The sequence below is a fragment of the Lycium ferocissimum genome, chromosome 11 (genome assembly GCF_029784015.1).
Source record: "Lycium ferocissimum isolate CSIRO_LF1 chromosome 11, AGI_CSIRO_Lferr_CH_V1, whole genome shotgun sequence".
Taxonomy (NCBI): Eukaryota; Viridiplantae; Streptophyta; class Magnoliopsida; order Solanales; family Solanaceae; genus Lycium; species Lycium ferocissimum.
The window spans coordinates 29,787,614-29,800,988 of NC_081352.1; the positions used below are offsets into that span (position 1 = coordinate 29,787,614).

The window sequence follows — 13,375 nt, forward strand, 5'->3', positions numbered from 1 at the left end:
AATACTTATTTTAGCATTACTTAGTATTTTTAGATTATGGTCATTTTCTTTTATGGCTTGTTAATTAGCAATATTTAGCTAAACATTATATTACTAAATATTAAATATTAGTTATTTTCTTAAAAAAAATATATAATCTATCTTACTAGGTGATATAAAAATTGTTTAATTGGTGAAATTGTCACAACCCAAGTTGTCGATTTGATGGGACTTTTGAACAATTTGTACTCAAGTTATGCCCGCCGGTATAACTTGTAAGGCAAATTTGCCCGTAAAAACTTGTGACCAATTTGATTAAAGTTATGTTCATCTGAGCAACTTGTGGACAATTTGATTAAAGTTACGACCGTCTCTATCACTTGCAAGACAAGTTTTGCTTATCTAAAAAACTTGTGAACAATTTGTATTAAAGTCATGTTTCCCTCGACATAATTTATGAACAATGTCAATTTTACTAGTCAGGCAAAGATTGGTGTACCAAAATTATGACCCGAGTTTATTTTTGTACAAATTTTTAGATTGAGATAGAATTTAAATATAAAATGACGACGTGAAGTGTTTGCATTTGTACAAATTATTCCTATAGAAAATTTTGATGGGGGACATAATCACCATAGGGAGGTGGACATTTGGTGCTTTATGTGTACACACTGGTCCACATTGACAATCGTCTTCATATTTATTTAGTTTCTTTTTATATGCTTAATAATCATTGGTCTGTTTCCTGCCTGTTTTCCTTCTCTATTGATAATAAAGAATAATATAAATTTGTGGTCACATAGCAAACGAGTTTGAAAGATTTGGTGACCTTCCACAATTTAAGGTCTTGGTAATTTATGGTCACATTGTAAACACGTCAGGCATATTGAGGGCATAGCTAATTAAAGTTAATGAGGACACTAAATATGATTCTCTATCCTAAATAATATTTATGTGGTAATATTTAATTTGACACGAAATTTAAAAAATTAATGAAGACTTTTAAAATTTATTGTCCAAAATAAGCCTTAGATATTTGTGTTCTTTATAAATCATCTCATAAAGTAAATTATTTTTAGGGAAAAGGGTCAAAAATATCCCTCCCGCTATTAAAGTTTTCAAATATACCCTGTCTTAACGGAAATCTCTAACATAACCTGATTTCATTTTTAAATCCGCTCTATTTAAATCCAACCCAACTAAATAAAAAAGCGCATATAGAAAAGTGACATTATTTTTTGAACAGACAAAAAAAAAAAAAAAAAAAAAGCGTGCCACATAAATTAAAACAAGGAAGTAATATTTTTTTTTAATTTCTTGTCCGATGTTCCAAAAACCCTAACTAATCCAAATTTATGTTATGTAAAACCTAATAAAGGAACGCCCCCTGCTAAAAAAATTTAATACCCAGAATAAGTTAAATATGATAAGTGAACATAATGGAGAGCAAGAAAAAAGGGTAAACTTCCCAAAAGAATGGTACAATAGTTAGAGAGAAGGCATTAAGTCAAATCATAGTGTTACGCGATGCATAAAGTAAGGCTGTTTATATTATACAAATTGCAAAAGTAAGTCTTGAAGCGTCAAATGTAAATTCTATGGATCTTCAATTTTTAATATATTAACTAGAATAAATCTAAATTGTTAAAATTTAAAATGAACAAATGTTTGCAAGTCAAACATATACGGATGAACTAAGAGGGTCTTTATTAGTTGATTCCTAATTCAATTTTTACACGATTAGATCACTCTTACATTATAGTAAATAACATAGGCGGATCCAAAACTTAAAATTTGTGAGTTCCCAACTAGCAATATTTATTGTTACTGGATTCTCAAACTCAAATTTCTTATATATTTGAAGGATTTCACATTATAAATACAAACTTCGAATGAAAGTTGTGGGTTCCCACGAACCCACACCTAATAGTATGGATCCGCCCTTAGTAAATAACATGTATTATTTTTAAGATTATAAATTTCAATTTTTATGAAGATTTTATCTATAAATTACTTCAAGTCATTCCAAAACATAAATGCATTGCGCGTAGTAATAACCTCTTCTTTTCTTTTCAAACTTTATAATTTTGTTGCATCACCTACTAAACTCAAAATTAAATCATTCATTTATTTTTTGTCAAGTTTTTATTGATATTGAAACTTATACATACAAGAGATGAAGATATGAAAGCCCCCTAATCATAGAGGAAAATTTGCACATCACTTTTTCCTACTCAAACAGAACTAAATAAATAAGAAAACCAAAAAGACAAAAGAAAAAAAACAAGTATCTTACAATCTAGGAATCTCAAAGACAATTCACAAGGTTGAGTGCCTTTTGGAAGATGAAATGATTGAAATACAATGGAGATAATCAGAAAAGACAGCAATAATTGACAAAGATAACAAGTCTTTGTTTAGTGTTGTTGTTTCTTTTTAATGAGGTCCAAAATAGTGTCTACTGGCCCCAAGTTGCCCAATTTGCGGCACTACCAACTCTTGGCATGCTATTAACTTTTGAGTATACATCAACCTTGAAATAAGCTCCACACATTGAACCTTCACTGTCAACTCTTGGCATTGCTTTCATCTTGTAACTAGGATGCTCATAGCTCTTCAATCCTGTTTCACTATGGTACATGCACCCTGCAAAAACACATCAATCACACCCGAGATCAGAGTCGGAATTACACATAACTTAGTTCACGAGAACTCAACAACTTGTACTCAAGACCCTACATATGCATTAGGAAATTCAACAACTTTTGCTCAAACTCTATATATGCAGTACGAAATCTACTAAATGTCTATAAATGTTATTGTGACTCATTCCTAATTATATATTAACTTGAGATCGTTGGAACCTACAAATGTAAAATTCTGAATCTGCCCCTGCCTGAGATTAAAATGAACTTTGACAACTATGAGTCCAAATTTCGTAATATAATTGTTCTATTTTTCTTTTAGATATCAAGAAAAATTTGATGCGTAGGTTTGAAACTCTGCAAAGTATGGACCTACTCCTCTACCTTTCGACAAGTGTAAATACTAAGCTTTGTCCTAAGCAAGATTCAGAACTATAATTTGCGCCTAACCAATTCGTCACGTGTCGAGTTCTTACCACGTGACCAAAGTAGGGGCCTAGTGCAATTTACTCACTATTTTCATCATCCGCCCTTGTAGCCTAGTGAATAAAGAATAGAGGGCACCATGATGTACTAAGCTCCCGCTATTCTTAGCACGTGACCAAAGGCAATGGTTTTGTGCAATTTGACCCTGGTAACCCTTGTAGTTTAGGGGATTAAAAAAATATGATAACTCGGTGCGCTAAGCTTCCACTAGGCACTAATTCGGCAATAAATTAGGAATTACTTTTAAATTTGAGATTTGAGATACATACCGGTTGGGAAGGGAGCAAATGATTTGATACAACTTGCTTTTATGTGATCCACATTATCAGATATCATCACGGATCCATCAAATGCTATGCCCCAAAAGAGCTTCACCTTTTCATCACCGCCCTATTCATATAACACCATTCATGATATTAATTAGTGACACAAAAAAATATAGCATGACCTTATAAAACAAATTAAGGCAAAATTATAGTCAGCATATGTATAACGACAGTATACTATATGTATAGGGTAGTCGCTATAAATATTTTTGGTCGAACGGCCAAATGTGTAACTTGTCCAAAAGGTAAAATAAACATAATAGTATTTCTATGTTTGTAATATATACTTACAAGGGCAACAAAGACTGCATCAGCCTTGTGATCATATATCACAAATCCAAAGCTACCTTCAAGATCCTTGAGGACTTCATGGGCCGGGTATGGGCCTCTATCACGGAGGGTCCGATATGCCTCACTTACAAGCATGGCCTCATTAGCACTCTTTGATAGCCCATAATGCTTGTTTAGAGCACATAGGTTGTTTAAATTTCCCAAGAAAATGCAGTATATGTCATTCAAACCACAGAACATCCTACAAAAAAAAAATATATAAATATATATATATATATCAATAATTTTGCATCATATAAAATATTCATAGGCAGAAAAATTATAAACTTGGGAGAATTCGAGAACAATAATTAAAACATGAGATAATACTAGGTACTTTTAGACCACCACTACCACCACCAACAATATATCCAGTGAAATCACAGTACCCCTCCCTTGGGATCTTGGGAGGTAGAAAAGTTATTTCCGGTAGACCTCCTAACAAGACTAGTACATTTACGCCGTTTTAAAAGAACGTACTCCCTCCGTCCCAAAAAAATTGTTCTTTTTTAATTTGGTCCAAAAAGAAATTTTTTAAATAAAATAAAGTTAAATTATTTTTTTAGAAAAAATATTTTTAAGACATTAAAAGGAAAAAAGAATAAACCTTAGATATTATGTGTAGCCTGTTTGGATAAATAATTTAAAAAGTTAAATAAAAAAAATTGGGGTAATCTATTTTTAACTATAAAAAAAAGGATAATTTTTAAATTTAAAATTAAAAGCTTATTTTAATTTTTTTGGAAAAAGGAGTATATATTACACCATCTATATATGAAATAGCAATTAAATAAAGTTAATTAAATGATATAACAATTAAATTAAAATTTGCGAAAATTCAAAAGCATAAGGACCAAAAGTACACTATACAGGAACTAATATCAAAATTTATGGTTACCTAAGTATTCTTACTCATTTGCCTCGCTTTGTTGTTTTACTCATTTATGTTTGAGAAATTGACATAAATAGCTATCAATCAAAATAATAGCACGAAAATATGTATATTAGTTTATAATATACATAATGTATATTAGTTTATAATATACATAATGTATATTTTTTTGTATATTGACAACTAATATATATAAAATATATATTTTTAATACATAATAGTATATGTTCCTGCTTTGCTTGCCTCATAGAAGTAGGGGTAAGGTATTACCCTGCCCAGAATGGGATCACACTGGACATGTTGCTGTTATTTTACTACACATTTGGTTAGTAAATTTAATTATTATTTATCGACCGGTCAAATTTATAAGTTGCACAATGTTTTCCCCTGCCCCACTCTATTGTCATCTCTACCTCATTTATTTTTTGTCCTGTCCTGCCTCGTGCCGTTGTCATCCCTATTCAGAATTAATCAAATTTTAAGAGAAAAAAAAGGATTTATAATATACCTTTGCAAAGTATTGTATGAACTAGCACGATTAGAATAGGCCAAAAATGCTTTATCCATAAATCCAATAGAAAAACCATTATTTGGATTTGCAGATAGGAAATTCTTCATAGTTTCTTCAGGTGTTGCAGCTTTAATTGATGCTTGTAATGAAGCTGGACTTTGTAACTCCTTTGGTGGATCAATAACACCACTCTTGAATATTGCCAACATTTTTCTTTAACCTTTTGAAAACAAACAAATAGAGATCTTAAAATTATAAGAAGCAAATTGAATCAATTATGATTAGGTAGAATGGATAATGAAATGTTTGAGTATTTATAGGGGGAAAAAAGAAGATGGGATTATTATTCTTAGATTAGATAAGAAGAGTCATAGAGGTGTCAGAGTTATCCATTTAGAATCTTGAAACAGAGGTAAAATTTTATTCTAAACTGTGGGCATGTGGTGGACCATTGATTTTTAATTTTTTTGGAAGGGCAATAAGAAAGAAGATTTTAGTGCCAAACAATTCTTGAATTAAGGAAAACTATAATTTTTTTAGATGTTTTTTTTTTTCCTGAGGTGGAGGTGACAATGATAAAATAATAGTACCTCCATTTTCTTTTTAGCTGATAGGGGTGTCGATATGAATTTTTATTAATAATAAAATAAAATTTCTTAATGAGAAAAGCATATGGAGGGTGTCAAATCTTACCTTACTCATTCATTCTAATGTTGGATTTTTTTTTAATTCTAATGAAATAGATAGAGGCAAATTTAGGATTCCGACAAAATGGGCGCATTTTTATGAAGAGGTGGATTTAAAATATAAATATAATGTTCCTTTAAATTTTTATCACCAAACCTGATTCTCATCATTAAATATCTAAACATCATGCTCAGGTAAAATCGCGATGTGAGTACGTGGAGGGTAAGTGTATCGACCGCTACACTGCGCTTGGAATGTAGGAGGTACATTTAAAATAAAGATTCAATAATTTTTTTCTAGAATTATAATTCTTTTTACATATATACTTATAATCTAGATTGAAAATGTTGGAATTGAACTCATTGGCTATATGCTACATCATTCACTGCTACTTATTTATTTTGATAATATGCATTAACGACATAGAATTTTATACTGAAAAAGGTGAATTGGGATCCAGTGTCATTTTTAAATTTATTTTATTTTTTAATGACATTTCCTTTAACAATGACATGCCATGTTAAAAATTACTTGAATAGATGATCTTTCGGATACAATATATCTCTCTAGCTCCACGAGGTAGGGATATTTCATCTGTCAAATTACACTATTAAATTAATTAAATGAATAAATAATTAATTAGTACGTTGTTGTTGTTGAAATGTTTATACATATAAAATTTTAAAAAATAGTTTTAATATTTATACATATCTTTAGTTTAAATAATAAATTTGAAAGGTCCTTTTATATTTTTAAATTAAACTAATACACATAAAATGAAATTAATGTAGTATATGGTTGTTAGATTGTTGGAGAATAAGGGAACTTTTCAAATACTTTTTCGAGAAATAAAATCAAGAAAAATTGAGTAGGTGGGAAATACGAGGAATTATTCATCATTAATCAGCTAGATCTTATCCATTGCCATAAATATTTGAATTGAGTTTGACACGAATCCTAGTCAGCGAATCCTTCTTTTATTACTCTCTCATTGATAAGATTTTGCTCTGTTTTCTTCCGACACTTGTACACTCTTTACACTTTTCTTTATTTTGGGGGGCCCTTATTCATTTTTTTGTTTTCTCTTTGATCTTTGATATTCTTTTTAAAATGAGTGACTCCCACTTTACCCCCTAATATTTAAGGATTGGGAAAAAATATCCTCTCATATATTGAATGAGAATGATAATTTCCCTATTCAATATTTTTCGGTGAGAATCTTTTATTTTTAATAAAGATCTTTTTTTTTTTCTTTTTCTTTCTAGAATTAAATACGATATATAGCTATTTGTTAATAAATTCCTTTTATTCTTACGAAAATAATGTATAACAACTGCTTGAAAAATTCTATTAATAAATTTCAAGCTATATTTCCTTCATTATTATTATATTATTATTTTTTTTATTTTTTTTGGTTTGGGGGACCGGAGGGCCAAGATCTTAATTATTCAACAATCTAAATAGTAACTAGTATTGTACGAAGTGGATGACATTAAAAGACACTGATCTATGTTACATTGTGATGTGGCTTGTTTGAGTGCATTGTATCATAACAAAATGTCAAGTATCATCTAATTTTCAATATAATATACTCAAATTAACGATATTTTTGTGAAATTAAAGGAAACAAATTAAATGTTTTTAAATATTATTTGATTTAATCTTTAGATTTAATTCATAATGAATATGTGTGTGTATGTACACACACACACATTTCTCTAACCCTTTTCTCATTCTGTTTTTCTTACTATGATATTTTAATTATTTTCTTTTTCATTTAGTATCTTACGTTTAATCAAAATAATATCATATATGATTTTAGTCGTGATTTTGAATTCGTCCAAAATATAAATAGAAACTTTCTCTTGTTACTTGTCGTGAGATATATTGATAAATTTAATAATTACTACTTAGCACTATTTTACATAAGCAATTGAATTATCTTCTCTTTGGTTTCCAGTCTTCCAAATTTTGTGTTTTAATTTTAATCGTTAATATATATATAGACGAAAGATTCAAAACTTGGACATATAGAGAAAAATATAGGTAAGATTTAACAAAGATTAAATCAGATTTAACAAAGATTAAATCTCGTTTTAATGGCTAGTTTAGTGACTTTTTATTATTTTTTTGAAATTAATTATTTATTCTCACCGAAAAATATTGGATAGGGGGGTTATCGTTCCCATTGAATATGTGAGGGGAGTATCGTTTCCCAACCCTTAAATGTTAGGGGGGTAAAGTGAGATTCACTCTTTTAAAATAATACTAGTGCTAGTACTAGTAATAAAAATTTGGTGGGACGGTCAGTCTTTTTTGTTTTGTTATGAGGTTTTAGTCACCATTTTAAAATAATAGAGTATTTGTTACTTCTAATGCGAAAATAAGATTTGGATAAAAAGTTCTCCTTCAAAATACAGTAAAATTTATAAAGTTTTGAATTTCATGGATCGATTTGCAGCGAAAATGAACACTTTCTCAATCACTTTACTCGCCTTTCCTATTTGTATTTCTATAACAGAGAGAAAGAGAGAGTCAGTCTCTTGAGCGACCAATCAACGCTCCGCCCGTTGGAGCAGCGGACAAGTCTTTGGTAAGCCAACGATTGTCGACCATCAGATTCGCCAGTTTGCAATATTCGTGACCCACAAGCACAAGTCCTTAGCACGGAGTATAATCCTAAAGTACTCCAAAAACTCAAATATAGTCAATCAAGAAGGTGGTTCTCTATGGATACATTCTTGACTTTGAAGCTCTAACTTTATTACTACTTGTTTTGAACTTATAAATATTCGACCTTCATAAATTTTTGTTGGTTTTGAAATTCCAACAAAATTTTAAACCCTATGAATTGTTCCTTAATATTGAACTTGTAAAGATCCGAACTCCAAAAATCTTTCCTTGATTTTAATTTGGAACTCCAGCAAATCTTTTATCCTCATGATGAAATGTTACTTAGGTTCCACTTATCAATCTTCCGAATTCAAGCACCGTCTTGCCAAACTTGTCCTGTGTGTTAGTTAGGGGCATTCTTGTCCAAAAAAATTCTGTACCAAAGAAGCAGCTAAGTTTTACCTATTTCGGTGGTCTAATAGCTTTGAAAACAATGGAATATTAGGTAGACGGTGTTGAAAATGCATATTTACCTATTTCGTCCTTTGAAGGTTAGTTTTAAAGAATAAAAATCTTCTTACTAAAGATGATGTTAGAATATTGTTCTAGTGATCGTGTTTCAAAGGAAAAAAAAAAGAGAGGACATGTATAATAATTACTAGTAAAATAAATTGTTTCCTTTGATTAAAAAAATTATTTCTTTGACTAAATATTGTTGGTTCACAATCTAAGATTGATCCTTTTAAAAAGTGAAGGTGCAAATGAATGGCATTTCAGGGAGAATACATAAGAATTCATCTTGCCTCAGTTTTGCACTTGCACGAAGTACGTATTCCTGGTTTCCTTGATAAGAATCACGTTAGAGTTCCAAGAACTTAAAAAAGAAAATTCAAGAAAATTAAAGAAAAGTCAAACAACGTGCGGAAGCTAAAAAGAAATATAAAGAAACGAAAATATACAGACACTAAAGATAAAACGCATTCAAGAAAGTGATTCTTGAATTAAAGTGATTCTTGAATTCAAGAACGGGTCAAGAAGTTAATCAAATATTCAAGAACTTCAAGATAAGTCTATTCTTGAAATTGACTTCTAAAAACAACTAATAGATTATGGATCCCGACCCCATGTAGAGTAACAAGGACAACAACTAGCCAAAACTTATCTTCTTGAATATCTAGAATAATCTAAGACCTCATTTTTTTCTACAACTAAATTTAAGAGAGAAATTAATATCGCCAAAAACACTTCCTGCATCCAGAGGGGAGTATGTTTGGTGGAATAATTTCTTAGATATATTAGCGCATCTCTAAGGTTAGGCCGACTTTTTACAGGTCAATAAAATCATTATGCTTGAAGCCTTGATTCAAATGAGCCAACATTTCAACCGTCAATTTTCCTTTCCTTCTTTGATTTTTGTACTTGAGATTGATTGAAGGATCCAGAAGAGGTCAATGCACTAGTTCCCCTCGAGGAAAATAACATAATGTGAATCGATATTTAGGTTAAACTAAATTAATTTACTATGCATAACTTATGATCATGATAAAGAAATTGTGCGTAAAAGAAAATATTGTGCAAGTTAGAAGGTCGATATGTATTAATTAATCCCAAAAATTACAAAAAAAGAAAAAAAGAGTAGGGTTAGCTTGTAAGTTTTAAGGCCATTGAACCTGCCACATTATGCTTAGCCTGTGAATTGTAATCTTAGGCTCGGTATCCCAACTGGCTTATGGCGCCGTCAACTTTCGAACTACGATTGAACACTTAAATACATGATAAAGTGTTTATATTGGACAGTTTTAATGTAAATTGTTAAAAAATAAAATTGAGCGTGTTCTCAAGCATCAATTAAATAGTTAAGTTAACCGCATAAAATATGTCATCTTTTTTTATTATAAATATCAACCTCAATTGAGAAATGTAGATGTTTTACCGTTTATTAGGGCTATTGCGTATAATTAGAAGAGGTAACATATTTGAAGTGATTAATTAACTTATTTATGTAATTGGTACTTGAAAACACACATAAAAAAAAAATCTAAAATTTTACACTAGAAATGTGTAATAAAAACACTTCATCTTGTGTTCAGGTGCAATTGAAACGAGTGGCAATTTAAATGTGTAAATAAAATTTATTGACAAATTGAAAGAGTTTTTTTTTTGGTTTAGAAAAGGAAAAATTTAATGAGTTGTTTATGTATTAAGCCTATGAGATGTGAGAAATTATCTAGTCAATTCATACTTACACTAAACTACATTACTTTACCCTTTTGTTGTTTCCCATCCGATAAACGATATTTGAATTGAATTCGACCCACGTAGGACCCATTGAGAAAAACTTCCTATGAAGATTTTTTTTCGAACTCGAATGAAATCAAATTAAGAGATTATTTCATCACTACACATTCTTTGGTGATACATTACTTTACTTTAATACTATCATTTAATATGAAAACACATATTGACAAAAAGTTTATGGTAAAATCCAATATAATGTACTCATTAATTTGGTCTAACATTAAAGGACAAGTAAGTAATTTTCTTTATTCACCTTCTTCCAGATGATTCCACAGTATTAATGAGGAAGTAACATTTTTTTTAGTTTAATCATCTAGTACTCAAGATTAATTGGTTTGATAATTTAGATTTGCATATGTCCCATTAAAGAGAGAAGTGTTTCTTATAAGTGATTCTTTTATTTTTAAAATTAGAATATAAGACCTCTGATTAAAGAATATCAATCCCACCAAATTCTTGGCGATAGAAACAGAGTACTATTTTGGTTTAACAGTTTAGTATTCGAAACACATTATCCGATTAATTCAAATTCACATAGTATAAATGTGTCATATACGCTCGTTAACAGAAAACCACTTTTTAAAAGAATTCTTTTATCCTAAAACTTAAAATCTCTTAAACCAAAAAAAAGATCAGTTGATTTCACCACATTTCTGATAATTAGTGGAAGCAAAGTTACTCAAAACAATAGTACTATCTCCTAAATATGTAATACTTTCTCCGTTTTCCGTGTCATAATAAGTAGTTTTTTTTTAAGCTTTTGCACCCACTTTAAGTAAGTGCTCACTGTTAAAAAATTAGAAATATTTTTATTAACTTATAATTCCTCCGTTCACTTTTTACTTATTCACTTTTGACTTTGTACGTTCCTTAAGAATTAATAAATGAAGTATGTATTTTACTATAATACCATGTTAATTGGTGTATAGTCACATTGAACTTGGAGAATGATTTAAAAATGAGTAATTAATGTTAAGGATAAAACAGGAAAAAAAAGTTTATCTTTTATTGATATGCTAAAGTGGACAAGTAAAAGTGAAAATTTATGTTTAGTATAGTGGACAAGTAAAAGTGAATGGAGGGAGTACCTAATTAAATGTATAGAAAAAGAAAAACTATTTAATGATTCTTGATTATGTAAGTAAGGGTAATTTTAGATGAATAAGATCAACTTCTTAAAATTCTAAAGCATCCTCTATTTTGAAATAAAATGAAAAACCTAAAACACTACTATTTATTTAGAAACTGTAAAAAGCCTAAAATACTATTTATTTAGAAACTGAGTGAGTACTCCAATAGAGGACTAGTAGTTAATTAATTACTCTCTCCAGATAAGAAAGAGTCCATTTAACAATTTACACACTCTTTAAGAAAATACTAACTCTTAGATAAAAAGAAATAATTTGACTAAACTACATCTAATTAAATATGCATTGAGATTTGATCACGTCACATTTAATAGGGGCAAATCTGAAAAATAATATTAATTATTTTTTAATTTGATAAGTAAACATTCTTTTTGACTAAAAAAAAAGAGGTTACGTGAACACTATTTTTGATCCGGAGGAGTAATTAAAAAGAAAAATAATTCATGAGAAAAGGTGTAGGACCCTGAGGAAGATGAAAAGATCGCCCTTCCGTTTTCCAAGAACTATTTGTTTCTTTCCTTTTTATTGTACATAAATGGTTTCTGTATCCTCATTTTAGTTACTCCTTTGCTATTCATTTGAGTATCTCTTCTTTGATATTGCTTACTTTGTCCTACTACATATTACTATCAAGGTTGATTTCTTTTTCTTTTGTTTTTCCCTTCATGACAATAGAAATCCATCTTTGCTTTTCTGTTGTTTTTGCTTAGTGTGTGATACACACAGGGGAGGGGAGCCAAATTTTGAAGTTTATGAGTTTTAAATTGGGATAATTTCAATAATATACATCCAACATAAAATATTACATTTACATAGCCATATTTTTTATTTACATCTGCATAGCCAATTCTTTTTTGCAGTGGTGTTTATACACACGATATACAACATTATACATGCATTATAGATAATGTATAAACCTTGTATAAAATTAGTATATAATAATGTATAAAAGGGCCATTTCGGGTAATATTAGAAATATGAGCCATTTCGGGTAAATATTTTCTCCAAATAGACATAGAGTGTTATTTTCCCTGTACTTGCTATTGAATTCATTGTTCATTTTGTTACCAAGGACCCATTAATTTGGACACGAGTTTTTTTTTTTCCTTCTAAATATTATTTGGTTATGCACTTGCATGATTTTTTGGTTAATATCTAAGATGAGTTTTTCAAATACTATTTTCAATTTCAACTTTAAATGCTACTTTTTTCAAGTATCACTCAATTTATTATGTCCAAGTGCCTACTAAGTTAGCAATTAAAAATTTATACACATTAGTGGATTTTTGGGATTGAGGCGTTGTTATTGTCGTATTAGTGATTTTTTTTTTCGTTTAACCTGCACATAATATTGTAGCTCCGTCCGGTGTGTATACAACTTTGCATGCAACAATTTTGATATGCAGTTGCAATTTCTTTTTTTTTTTTCTTTCTCATCTATGTGTATTTCAGGTGTGTTT

The 13,375-nt window shown here is 29.6% G+C and overlaps 1 protein-coding gene across 1 annotated transcript; it reads right to left on the bottom strand.

Annotated features, from left to right (window-relative positions):
- Positions 1–2,105: 2,105 nt before the first annotated feature.
- LOC132036179 (stem-specific protein TSJT1-like) lies at positions 2,106–5,467 on the bottom strand. The gene is made up of 4 exons (XM_059426444.1): positions 5,167–5,467; positions 3,728–3,968; positions 3,380–3,500; positions 2,106–2,625 (listed from the first exon to the last, which is right to left on the bottom strand). The coding sequence occupies exons 1-4, from the start codon at positions 5,376–5,378 to the stop codon at positions 2,438–2,440; spliced, it is 762 nt and encodes a 253-aa protein (XP_059282427.1). The 5' UTR covers positions 5,379–5,467; the 3' UTR covers positions 2,106–2,437.
- Between the last annotated feature and the right edge of the window lie 7,908 nt (positions 5,468–13,375).